This window comes from Lipotes vexillifer, unplaced genomic scaffold (assembly GCF_000442215.2).
Source record: "Lipotes vexillifer unplaced genomic scaffold, Lipotes_vexillifer_v1.1 scaffold390, whole genome shotgun sequence".
Taxonomy (NCBI): Eukaryota; Metazoa; Chordata; class Mammalia; order Artiodactyla; family Lipotidae; genus Lipotes; species Lipotes vexillifer.
In genome coordinates, this window is record NW_006784503.1 from 2,529,474 (window position 1) to 2,542,490 (window position 13,017).

At 38.3% G+C, this 13,017-nt stretch overlaps 2 protein-coding genes and 1 pseudogene across 4 annotated transcripts in view; 1 reads left to right on the forward strand and 2 right to left on the reverse strand.

The window, feature by feature from the left end:
* LOC103089870 (pantothenate kinase 3 pseudogene) overlaps positions 1–1,180 on the reverse strand; it is a 1,444-nt pseudogene extending 264 nt beyond the window's left edge.
* ROCK2 (Rho associated coiled-coil containing protein kinase 2) overlaps positions 1–4,480 on the forward strand; it is a 134,754-nt gene extending 130,274 nt beyond the window's left edge. Inside the window, exon 33 of the mRNA XM_007456911.1 lies at positions 4,188–4,480. Within this exon, the coding sequence (XP_007456973.1) occupies positions 4,188–4,191 (4 nt within the window). The 3' untranslated portion in view covers positions 4,192–4,480. The remainder of the gene's footprint in view (positions 1–4,187) is intronic.
* A 5,015-nt stretch (positions 4,481–9,495) lies between these two features.
* SLC66A3 (solute carrier family 66 member 3) overlaps positions 9,496–13,017 on the reverse strand; it is an 11,318-nt gene continuing 7,796 nt past the window's right edge. For 2 of the 3 annotated variants that reach the window (XM_007456914.1, XM_007456913.1), the window contains 3 exons: positions 12,058–12,178; positions 11,284–11,325; positions 9,496–9,587 (listed from right to left, as the gene is read on the reverse strand). In XM_007456914.1, the coding sequence (XP_007456976.1) occupies positions 9,496–9,587; positions 11,284–11,325; positions 12,058–12,178 (255 nt within the window). The remainder of the gene's footprint in view (positions 9,588–11,283; positions 11,326–12,057; positions 12,179–13,017) is intronic. The other variant, XM_007456915.1, reaches the window with a different exon arrangement.

A 13,017-nucleotide genomic window follows, 5' to 3' on the forward strand; every position in this document is an offset into this window, starting at 1 on the left:
CTCCTGTTGCGAAGCACAGGCTCCGGACGCGCAGGCTCAACGGCCATGGCTCACGGGCTCAGCCGCTCCGCGGCATGTGGGATCCTCCCAGACCGGGGCCCGAACCCATGTTCCCTGCATCGGCAGGCGGATTCTCAACCACTGCACCACCAGGGAAGCCCTCAGTTGACCTTTTGACAGTAATCCAGTGCATATGCCAAGAGTTTTATCGAGAGAGTAGTGACACGTAAAGTTTCCAACAAAGACAACTGTTTACCCACATTCGTGCCACAGAACCAATGTTATTGGTGATAGTAACTAATGTAGCTCTTGCTAGATGCTGTTTACTAACATATTCTCGCTTCTCCTTATAAATCATATTCCCAAAACTAGATGCTACAGCCCAAGCAGGCAGACCAAATCTTTCATATCTCCTCTGTAAATATCACGGACCAACTTGTCAGCTTGCATGCTGTCACCTTTGGATGCCATTTCAAGAGCCTCTTCAAAACTTTCACAGCCAGTCAATAAACTACATAAATCCAGAAAGGTACCCCCTCCAAGGCTTGTCCCAGTTACTTGTTCATAGTTGTCTTTGGAATGGACTGCTAAAATACTGACTCGGAACCAGTGTTTACTACCAGCAGTGGATAGGGATCAGCCAGGTTGAAAGGCATCTTTTGGCATCTCTCAGGTTCTGAGGCATTAGCAAAATAGCAGCACTCAGCTTGTCCACTGAAACTGACAGAATCTGCATACAGCAAGCCCTTTACAAGGCAGTCAGGTTCATCCAGTTTGTGCAGGTGGGGGTTTCCAACTGTGTGAAAATCGTTTTCAGACTTGTCAGCACCACCTCCTGTAGCACATAGCACCGTGTGTAATGTTGAGAAGTTTTTATCTCCTCCCCTTTGGATAAAAGTAGGCAGGTCCTGGGTTGGAAATCTGGTAAAGTGCAAGTTCCCTCTCCAGCCAAAAAGTGTTACATCTTTCAGTTCAAGGTGTACATCCTGAATCCCAGTGCATATGCATAGGCTACATTAGAAGTCACGTATTTCCGGTTACTTTTTAAGCTCTCAACTTTTTCTTCTTCTTCCTCTGCTGTGATATCGATAGGTTCAAAATATGAGCGCGTTACCAGAGTTCCCCCGATGTCCATGCCAAACCATGGGAAAGAGGGTTTCTTGGCTTCCTTGGTCTTCATGGCGTCGGCCCGAGGGACGAGAGGCGGCCTCGGTCCGGAGCGCAGAGGGCTGTGGCGGCGACTCCGGCGGTGGCTGGGCCGCTTCCTCCCCTCGGGCCGGGCGGCGCGGGGGCGCCTGAGACGAAGCCCCGGCCCAGGGGGCGGACCCCCACCCCCACGAGGGGCGGCCGGGACCGAGCGAGCAGGGGAAACCGCAGGCCTCGCCGCTCCGGGGCCCATGGCGCCCCAAACAAAAGGCCCCGGGCCCCGAGCCGCCGCCGCCGCCCTCTAAAGAAAGATTCTTAACTTGAAATGACAAGAATTAGATGACTGAGTGGGAGGGGAGGGGAGAGAGGTTTTAAGGAAGTCTCGTTGTGCATTACACTGATAGCCTAGTGGTGAGACTTTTAAAATTTGAAGATTGCGACATGTGCACACGCTTCACACATTCTTCAAAGGTTTTGGAAGGATATGAAATGCAGATTTTTCATAAAGTATGCTAAAACGGTGGCTTGGATACCCAGGAAGGCTTACTGATCTCAGTCTCCCAAGTAGTAGAGTTGAAACCATAGCTAAAAGTTACTTTACATGTAAGCCTAAAAAAATGAGTATGAGTGTATGCTAGGCTGTGATATATTTTAAGTGAATAAATAACTATAAGTCTGTGTGCTTATTAATCAAGTATTCTGCATTTAGCACATATTGGAGTAATTTGAGTCGGGTAATCATCCATCAACCTACTCTGTCAATGATTCTCAAAGTCAAGGAGCTGCATCAGAATTCATCGCAGGATTCATCTTAAAATGCATATACTTCCCCCACCCCCCCACCCCCAATTTAATTATATCAGGATCTCTTGAGATGAAGCCTGGTAATATGCATTATACATAGCACTGGATAAATCATACACACTAAAGTTTAAGAACCACTGACATAGTGACCATAGATGGGTCCTTGGCACAAATGTATTCATGAACGTCACAGTTATAAACAATGAGAAAGTTGCTCCTATTTTTAAAAATAAAAATGATTGCACTATTAGATGGTTGGGTTGGGTTGGAAAGAAAAGACCACATATACCCCTGTTCTAAGTCCAGTTTATTTGGCCAAGATAAGTTACTAATGTTGCTTATCTACCTGTGTTTTTCCCTGTATGTGTAGTTTTTTTATGGAAGGCTTAACTTTTGGTGACCCGTTGAAAAAGTAGGGTCCTGCTGGAATTGAGAAAGCTACATTCTTAATATTACTCACCTTTCATACTAGGGCTTATGGTACAATTCTGCGAAAATGTGAGCTAACTGGGCACTTTTGTGAAGGGAACATTGACACATACTGAGCTTTCAGTTCTTAAATCAAACTGGGCATCAGGGTGGTTACGTCTTCATGTGGGCCCAGTGGAAAGAAGATTGTGTCTTACCCCTAAATATTATCTCCGTCCTCAGTTCTCTGGTAGCTTGGAAAGCATACTTGGTCAACATGATTGTATGCATTTGCATGTAAAGAGAAAGAAGATTTCCCTGTGTGCTTCCATCTTAATTTTAATCATGTTGTTATCAATGAAGGGAAAGTTAAAATGCTTACAGCACACAGTGTGATTTTTTTGATCATAGCGTATTAAACTGTTGTTTCTAAAGAGTGTTAGAGTATAAATTTGCAAACCTCCTATTGCAGATTGCTTGATTTGGCATTTAAAGACTGGGATTGGTCATTTGATGATGTTGATGGTGGTGATGATGATGACGATGTTTTTGATTTCTGAAGAAGTAAATGGGTAAATCAAAAAATGAGAAATGAGTTGTTTTAGTATTTCCAAGTAGTGCATGTGGTTTGCACTTTGGGTTTTCATTATTCTTGACCAGTTTGAAATTTTATTAAGTTGTTTTTGATAGTACTTATTTGAAAAGTAGTTTTCAGACAAGTTTCTAACTGAAATTTCCATGTTAAGTATAAAAGTGAAATGCTATGTTCAGATTCTTTATTGGCTATATATTTTTAATACAGTTGGAATTGTAATTTTTTATCTTAGGAATGAAACATGTAGAAATAACAAATGGAGCTAATTCTGTTACTTTCTGTTCATTCCAAAGAAGCCATATGCAGAGAAGTAAAATTTACAGTGTTTTCAAGTTCCTACAACTGTATTAGTTTGTGAACATAGCATGGGATTCCTTTCTCCCTCCACCCCTCTCTCCTTCCCTCCTCTTTCCTTCTTTCTAACTTGCAAGAATTGAAACCATAAAAACTTTGTAAGTCTAATAAATGCTGTGAACTAGCTGTTTCTGATTTGGCTTTTTTTGTGATGTGAAATGTTTACTTTTTGAAAATTTAATGTTACTCTTGCTGAGGAATGCTAATGGTATATGCTGTGAAAGCTCTTGTGCTTTTAGAAAATGTGGTTTGGTTAATAGTGGCTAACAGGTTTGAATGAAAATTGAAACTCGTGAGTTAAACCTTTTATATGGAATGAATTTAAAAGAAGTAATGTCTGTCTTAACCTAAGCAACATGTTGCGAAATACATACTTAAATCACACATTGTTGGGATCTGTTTATAACCAGGATTTACAGAGTAATTTTTACATATATTTACTGCAACGTGTTTGTTCCCATTTCATAGATTTAAAAAATGTGGCATAGGGTCAAACAGTCAAGTAGAACCTGTTCCATAAGTGCACTCTTCTTTCAGCTACATGAGGCTGCTAACAGTTAAACCCCAAGTCAAACTTGACATTCACTTGAATCATTCAGTGACATATTGTCTCACCCTAATATTCAGTTAACCATATTAAAACTTGTGTGTCATGTTTGTGGCCAGTGTGAGAAAATATGAGGAAGAATATAATTTCATGTACCTAAAAATAAGAAAAGTAATACAGTAAATATGTTTTATGCATGATTCAGGTGTTAAAAGTATAGTAGTTGGAAGACTGTATAGTTTGATGTAAATGGAATGCCTTTTCAAAGAACTGATAACAATCTCTTAAATTATTTCACTGTATCAACTAACTTTACTTTCCTTTTCTTTCCAGCTAACTGCCTTCTATGAATGCAGTCATTATTCAAGGTGATCATATTCTTACTGTTGAAACAAGACTGAAATATGATGGCCCAAAATTTATTAAAAAGCTATATTTTCCTGAGAGACCGATACACACGTATATGTTCCCTTTATTCCTGCAATATAAATTCTAAATGTTGGATAGATTTTTCTGGGCTCCTTTGGAGCAACAAGTTGAACCAACAGTGATTGGTTAATAGAGTAAGAATATCACGTGCAACTCTTCCAAACTTGTTCCATAAAGCTCTCTTAGCATCACTCACACTACATTGAATAAAAGGATTGAGAAGAGTTAAAGAAATCATCTTTTCAGCTTCAGCAGAGAGATTTCACCAGCACATTTGCCAGAAGAATCTGGGAATGGATTCCACTACAGTGATATAGACTGCATCTTTAAGAAGTGACCATTATACTGTGTGTGTGTGTGTGTGTGTGTGTGTGTGTGTGTGTGTATGTATATATACACATGTGCGCACGCACACACACACACACACACACAATCTATATAGTACTGTAATACTGCAAGAGGGTTTTTTTTTAACTTCCCACTTTATTTTTTTATAAACAGTAATCATATATCATTACTTACTGCAGTTGCAACTATGCATTTGTATAAAGCCATAATGTTGGAGTTTATATCACTCATTTGTGTGTATCTGATGGAAACTGCATGTTCATGTTTAAGCAATTACTGTAACAAGTTTGAAGTTAATTGTATCAGTTTCCTAATGCTTCATAATAGGCAACTTTACCCATTTTGAATGCCTTAATTTAATTTTTTTCAAAATCTCCACCCTTTTCTGTATTTAAAAAAAAAAAAAAAAGAACAAGTGTTTACCAGCGCTTAGGATGCAAATTTGCTTTGCAGAAGAAAAATAGTGCACTATTTTTACACATAATAGTTATCAATGTCAGCCTATTTTGATTGTATAAGAGAATTTTTTTTTAAGTATTGGTGATAGAAACAGTAATGGATAGTATTGGAACTAATATATCTTTTGTGTATATCTATTATTCATCCAACCCTTTTTACAGACCTCAGTATTAGTGTGTGACTATGAAATGTTTTCTTTTAATTTCCTGGCTACCCTAGGTATGTTTTTATTTCTGATAAAGATATTTGTGACTATTTTTACATTTTCACTCAAGATTCAAAAATTCTCTCAAAGAAAACTAAGACATACTGTAGATATATTTTAAATATTTAAATGTGATTCCTTAAACACACAACTGTGTATGGCAATATTTCAGTATTGGGTTAAGAAAACTGGTGACTAGGAAGAAGCTGCCTCAAAGGCACTTAACTTGATTTTTATTTTTTTAAATGCTGTTAAAGTTAACAGTTTATGCGGGACTATTCCTGCTTTATTTCTCATTATCCCAGAAAAGTGTATGTTTTATACTGCTACAGTGTACATCAGTAAGAATCAAGTTAAAAAAAATTACATAGTCTTTTATCAGTCTCTCTTTATATACATACACATACACAGAGTTTGGTGTGATATTGAAATACATCATCTAATATTTCTATGAAGGAAGTAGGCATTTTTCATTGATTCCTTCTGGGGTCAGTGTAGGGTGTTTAAAGAGTTAGATCCCCAGTTATAGATACTATTGTGGAAATTGAAGAGTGGCCTTTGGCTACTGATGTATTGAAACTGAATCTTGTTATTACATTATCCAGGCTGCACTCGTTTCATGCTGTCTCTTCTAAAACTAGATATGCATGCCATTTCCCTTGCAGGTATGTTCTGGTTTGGGGGCACAGCTCTTTTTTTTTTTTTTTAAGTAAGATTAAAAAATGAAAAATATATAAAATTTATATAGAATAAATATTTCCATTCATTAGACTTGTTAAAAGGAGACTGAATTAATATTTTATATAAAGATTTTGTTACACTATGGGAGGCTCTATCATATTATTCTGAATTGGAGAGTATATATATATATATTTTTAATAAACTTTATTAAGGTGAAATAATTTGAAGTTTACACATGAGTAATTGAAATATTTGAGTAAAAATGGCAAAAGTTTAAATTTTGAATGCTGTATATATTAAAGAATATGGAGAATCATGGTGTGATGCAACTCATTATATGAGGAAAATTAATGTGAAGTTTTTTTGGGGGGAAAAAGATATCCTAAGGGGCGAAAAAAATCTCTCCATGAAGATTCTTCACATTATATGGTTTGACATAAGGATTTATAAGGTTGTTTGTTCAACTAATGGAAATGTGCTTAATAAAAAATTCTGACCTTGGGTAAGAATTTGCTTTATACCCTGTCGCTGGTTTCATGTACATACATGAGTGCATACACCCATCCAAATGCTCTCTTCCCAACACTCATTAAATATATTACATTGACTTGGTTTAACAGCCTGATTTTGTGCCAGCTTCTCTTTTTCTTGAGGCTCCAAAACTTCCAAGATAAATTTAAGACCAAAAGTTGCTTATTTTGTCACACCTTGATTTCTCCTAGAGCCATAAATACCTCCTTTTGAGAACGAAGAAGTAGTGAATACTGGGATTTTCTTAGTTGGATTTTTTTACTTTTGTGGGAATAGTGAGACAAAGTAGAAGGAACACTGATGCCAGGATTACTGTTGAGGATTACTGTATAGTGCATTTTTGAAAAGTATTAATTAAAAAAATACTATCTGGAAGCAACATTTAAAAAAATCTGTCTGAAAGTTTAAAATGCTCTGGAGCTAACTAAAGGATAAGTATACCAATAAATCTAAAATAAAGGTTAGTGTTTTTTAAACTATGCTAGAGTTAACACCATTCTGGCTCTGAAGGAGCTCCTTTATCCCAGTTTATGTGCAGATCCTCAAGAAGAAATACTCTAGGTTGCCAAACCACAATTTAAGAAGTTATGCTGCTGCTGTTAATCTATTCTTACAGGATTTGGGTGGTAAAATAGAGAAACTTGGACACTATATTACCTTATTGAAACATACTTTAAATAACATGTTTTAAAAATCCGAGATAGCAAGTCACTTCTGAGTTTCTCAGTCTCTGTTGACACTGCTACTGACTCACCGCTCCTCCCCTGGGATAAGATGTCAGTTTCCCTATATTGTGAAGATACCAGAGCTGGTTTGTAAAGCACTTTGAAGATAAGCACTGTGTGACGGTGCTGAATATTATGCTTGGGGGGCCTCTCCTTGATTCCCTTCCCCATAATAGTTTTGTTTGGAATTGTAATAAGTTATGAACTGCATGGTTTAGATAATCATAAATATTGGATCAGCTGTCCCCTTGAACAAAAATGATACCCCCCGATATTTTTTAATTTTGTTGCATCTTTGTAGTAATGTAATTGTATTTTATGCCTGCTTTTTATATTAAAAAATTAAATAAAAGAAATTAAGACATAAGCATTTTCATACTTTTCCTGTGAAATAGTCCTGGAATGCTGCAACCTTCTCAAATTTACTCCCCAAAATTACCTGCCCTGAAAGATGGGTATAGCAAAGAAGTCTCAACTAAGGTTACTGACTTGGGAATCTTCAGCCCTATCATTTAATCCATGGAGAATACAAAATCGAATTTCAACTAGGCGTTTGTGTCTGATTTAATGTCAGTAGTTTAAGGGGCATGCAAACTTGAGAATCTCATTTGAGTGTCGATAAAAGAGGCAGGGAGCCTGTTCTGTTAGGAATACTGTGCTGACAGGTGGTTTTCTAGAAAGCACTTTTTTGGGGGTCTTTTCTAGGATACTTGCTAACCATCTGATCTGGCACAGGTTATTCAGTCTGGGCTTCAGTGTTTTCATCTGTAAAATGGAGATTGTTCACTTATAGGATTGTTGCGGGATTAAGTATGATGATGTGTACAGAATATCAGGTAGCTCTAACGTTTGTTCCTTTCCCTCCCAAAGGGGAGAAATGGAGAACTCTTCACCTAGGATAGTATATTTTCTTTAAGGAGTTGCTTTAAGCATTGATAAAGTATATCTAAATAAAAATGTTGGACTAAAAATCACATAATTTATACTAATGGTCAGATTACAACTGCATATGAGAAAAGACTCATTTGGATTTTCTTAAATGATAACTATGATTTTTTAAACTACAGAGTGATTTATTATTTACTTTTAGATGCCACGTTTCTCTTCCTGCTGGTCCCAAGCAGTAGTTCTAAAAGGATTAACCACAGTTTATATTTTTTAAAACTGCACTTGACATAACCTAAAACTAATCACATTTAAACAATTGAGTTTTAAGACTCAGAAGAGTTCAAAATAAAGTTTATTTTACATAGGAAACAAACATTTTCTAGTAAGCATCATTTACTTACTGCACATAGTAGAATGATGCCATTCAATTATTAGGGGAAAGAGAGTTCTTAAAATGTTAGAGTTGATAAGCTTTTTCAGGAAAACACAGTGTACAGTAATCTTAACATCATGTTCAGAGTATGATACTATAATGAGAATGAAATCCATAAGAACTTGGTAGACCCCAGCAACACCCTGCACTGCATATACTTTCAATAGGCAAAACCTGGTCGAGGTCAGCTGTATTTTGTACCAAATTCCAGTAATGGTATTGTGTAGGTGTGATCCTTTTAAAAGCGGCAGCATTGTGCTTGAATCAAAGTATATTGGGATTGCCTCTTCATGAGTAGAGACTGCAGGTACCTTTTGTTACAAATTACTTGAAGGCACAGTATGAAGTTACTGTGGATTACTTTGGTATATGAATTCAAGCCAGTTAAATTTTTGCTTGCCTTCGTATCCTTGCTGTAACCTAAGGAGGTATTATACAGCGATATGATACAATAAGGCCATCCTGTTATGTCTATATTACAATTAAACATTAGTCCCAGAAAGTGAACTCTGGTAATTTACTACAATTCCACTTGAGCAAAATCCCACTCCATTCATGTTTGTGTTGTGGAGAGGATTTATTTGTTAAAAGATTGTGAAAGCTGAGAAGTAGATGCAGTTAGCTCTTTGGAGGGAACTTAATCATGACTTTAAGAATAAGGGTCAACGCTGTCTCCTCAAAATGAGCTTCTTGGGAGGCTTCCATCAATCAGCAGCCTTCTCAGAACTGCAGATGTCTGAGCCCTACCTTAACCTAATGAAGTGGGGACAGGGATTTAAAAAATCCATGTTTTTAAACAAGCGTTTAAGCGGGCTCTTCCAAGTCTAAAATACCTTTGGCACGGTTGGCTAAATTTATAAAAGACCTGGTTTAGCGATGAGCTTTTCTTCCCTCTGGTTCAGTTATTCAAAATCCACTCTGTATGTGGGAATAATCTATCCATCACTCAGACTTCACATCGGTCTTCTGGTAGTGAAGAATTGTAGCTGCTACCCATGTATTTAAGGCCAGCATGGCCACAAAACGTGTAAGAACTGAAATCAGTCAAAAAGAAGTCTGTGTTAAAAAAATACTGTTTTCACATAAAACAAAATCACCTTCTCTAAGGAGAAGCCCACCCCCCGGCCCCCAAATGAAACAGAACTATGGATCATGTGGACTTTTGAACAACTTTGGTTCCAAATATTTCTGGGAAAATGATCTTCCTATCATGACTACCTTTGGTCACTTGGCCTGATTTCATGAATAATTTCATCCTAAATGCTTAATTTGGAGGAATCTGACTCTGGTTGGTGAATATTACAACTTTTTAAAACCCCGTTACTCATTTTTTGTCTTGAGGGTGATGGTGTCTCAGAACATTCCATGTTAATTAAGCAAAGGTGGTACACCGCACTCAGTGAAGGTAATTGTGAAAAACTAGCCCAAACGTCAAAGCATGTTTTATATTGAGGTAACCATGAAAATGTGGCTCTTTGTTAAAAAGAGAAAAGTAACCTTAGTGACTTGACAAACACTCTCCTGATAAATAAGGTTTATGAGATTTAATGTATCTTTGGGGTTGTAAAACACTTTTAAGATAGCTAAACTGTTTTTAAAAGATTATTCTCAGATCTATCGATCACTTTCAGGAACAGCTGTCCCCTTAGATACAGAACAAATCACAATTAACATGAGGTTTGTTTTGTTGTTTAATTATGGTTCCATTCTCCTCTCCAAGCAGAGAATTCTTGAAGTCCTGTAGGGAAGTCTCAGGTCTCTTTTCCCTCCCCCACTTGACCCAAGTTTATGCTTTGGCCAGAACACTTTTACTCCTTCTCTCAGAGCTGATGGAAAGTATTTGAACCAAAGATAAAAGCCTCTGGGAAGGGACTAGCAAATGCACCCTGCTGTTCCGTAGCGATATTTCTCAGACAATGATTAGCTTATTTAAAAGGTCTACACGCCAGGGACGTATTTCTAGTCTTCATAGAATGGGTGACGCCACCTGTTTTAATCATTTTCCAAAAATGTATATGCTTAATTTGGGAGTTGAAAACTCAACCTAAGGAATTAATGAAATTCTGTTTAGGTTAACCCAGGTATATTTTATTTCCTCCTCCATCACAGTATTCCTTTAAAAATAACAGAACAAGAACATGGAGTCGAATGATTACGTCACTGCCTTTCCTGCTGCCTGTGGGCAATTCTCTGAGGCTCTGGACCATCTGGCCACTACCACCTCCTTCCCTCGCATTAGACTCGCCCCCATGCTCTCCCGCCAGCCCCTCTGGTGCTCCCTCCATCCTCTTTGCTCATGACCTCCACACATGCCGCTCCTGGTAACAGTCTCTTCCCTCCTCCCGATCTCTCTCTTCAAATTAATCTCCCCGGCTCCCTCCAACTAGGTCAGGTTCCCATGTTCGGTGCTCATCCTGTCCTACTCTTTCAAAAAATGTTTCACAATATTTTTCAATAGTTAATTGTGTGATGACTTCACTGTTCATTTCCACTGCTGGTGTGGAAGCTTCACGAAGATAGGGATCTACTATCTTGTGCATATTCTATCCCAGGTACAGCAGGCAGATGCTTAATACCATACATGGTGACTGATGAGGACCAAGAGTGTATTGTCGCCGGCCTCCAGTGGGGCTAACTGGCTCCGTTAAACCCTAAGACAATTTACAAGTGAAGGAGGCACAGATGGCATAAAATTCAAAAAGCAAGTGGGCAGAAAAATATTTTGCTTACTTGTAAGATCACTGGTGGTCATTAAAGTTGTCACTATTCTTGCTGTAAAAGCAAAATTTCAGCAATAAATATCAACTTCTAAGACATTCTGGTATTCAGCTAATATCTTTCCGTTTTAAATGCAGGAATATATGCTAACTGTTCTTGAAAGATTTGGGGAGAAGAGAACCCTGGAGGGAGAAAATGGTCCTTTAAGATATAGACGAAACATGAAGTATAATTCAAATATCTAAAACTAGTAAATCTAATTAATGTAATAGCTCTGAACTTTTTAAATGTTCCTACATAAATATAGCATATATTCATTTTAGGTAGTTCCTGCAAGAATCCAAAGGAACAATGGAAATTCTAAAGTTGAGACCCAACACTATGGCTCCAGAAAAACTCCACTGCTGCAAATTATATTCATTCGCAAAAGCCAATGTATGATTCTCATCTCTCGAATCTGTTACATCATAAACATTCACATTTTTAAAACAGGCTAGTGGATTCAATATAACCAAACTCATGATGCTTTTCAAACAACAAGAGAGGACTGTTAATATTAGGCCAGATTTTTGGAGGAAAGTACTTTCACTTTTTTTTAGCAACTTGCAGAAAATGGAGAGTGGTGTGCATTAAATCAGCCTTGTAAATATGGATACACTGGGAGGGTCTATCTGAATAGTTACTTGCAAAGGATTTAAGCTCAAGGGTCTATGACATAACGCGCTCCTCTGGGTAGACACCCCACACTGACAAAGGACACCCCACCAATTAGAGGCTTGTTCTTACCCGCACAGGTATATGAAGCAAGGCTCCACGTGACAGCACTCACGGCTCCCGAGTCCCTGCTTTTCCACAGGTACTGGAGCTGTGCAAACTTACTGGCTGCACTGATGAAAGTACATAAATTCTGTTTGAAGATAAAACAGGAGAAAGTTAGGAGTTCCTTACTTTCACCAGAAACTAGATACTGAAAGAGCACCAGATACTTAAAGCATTCCTTTCTTTTCTGGCTGCGTCGTGTGGCTTGCAGAAAAGTGCTGAGTCCTAACCACTGGACCACCAGGGAATTCCCTGCAATCGCTTCTGAAGCCAAATTTTCATGTCAAGTAATAACCAACTTGTACAAGGACAAAACCCAAGTCTCGTGATAAAGAATGGACGCAGCAGTGGGACATTTATGTATAACCCACCAATTCCACTGCTTAGTGAGTAACTGATGGGCAGCAGGTAGTTGGAAGCTGAGAGTAAGAAAGAAGCTGCAATGGCTACAAAGGCTTATCTGTCCCCACCTGCCAATAACAAATAGATGTATAGATATTATGGTGTTTAATTTAGAGCCTGGGGGGAACCATAATGCTTTGCACTGACAGACTCATAAACTCAAAGCAGCAAGCTGGAGCGCATTGGCTCTGAGTTTCTGGATGTTCTGATGAGCCACGTGGTGAGGCGCCTGCCCTCTGCTCCCCAGCAAGGTAAGAGTATAGCACCCTCCACCCTAAGCCGGGCCCAGGCTGCCGTTCACCAGGCTTTATTTACATCAGCTGAAACACCCCGTCAACTGGTTTCCCATCTTTAGAATCATGAAGTGGTCTTGTTTGGGGGCATAACCAAGGCCTGCACAATCTTATGATATACATTCAACTGCAGATTATTAGGTTTTCCCATAACACAGAGTCTAGTAGAGAACAGGAGGGAAAGGTGAAGGGTGCTCAGACTGTTGCGCCGGTCATTTTTTTTTTTTTTTTT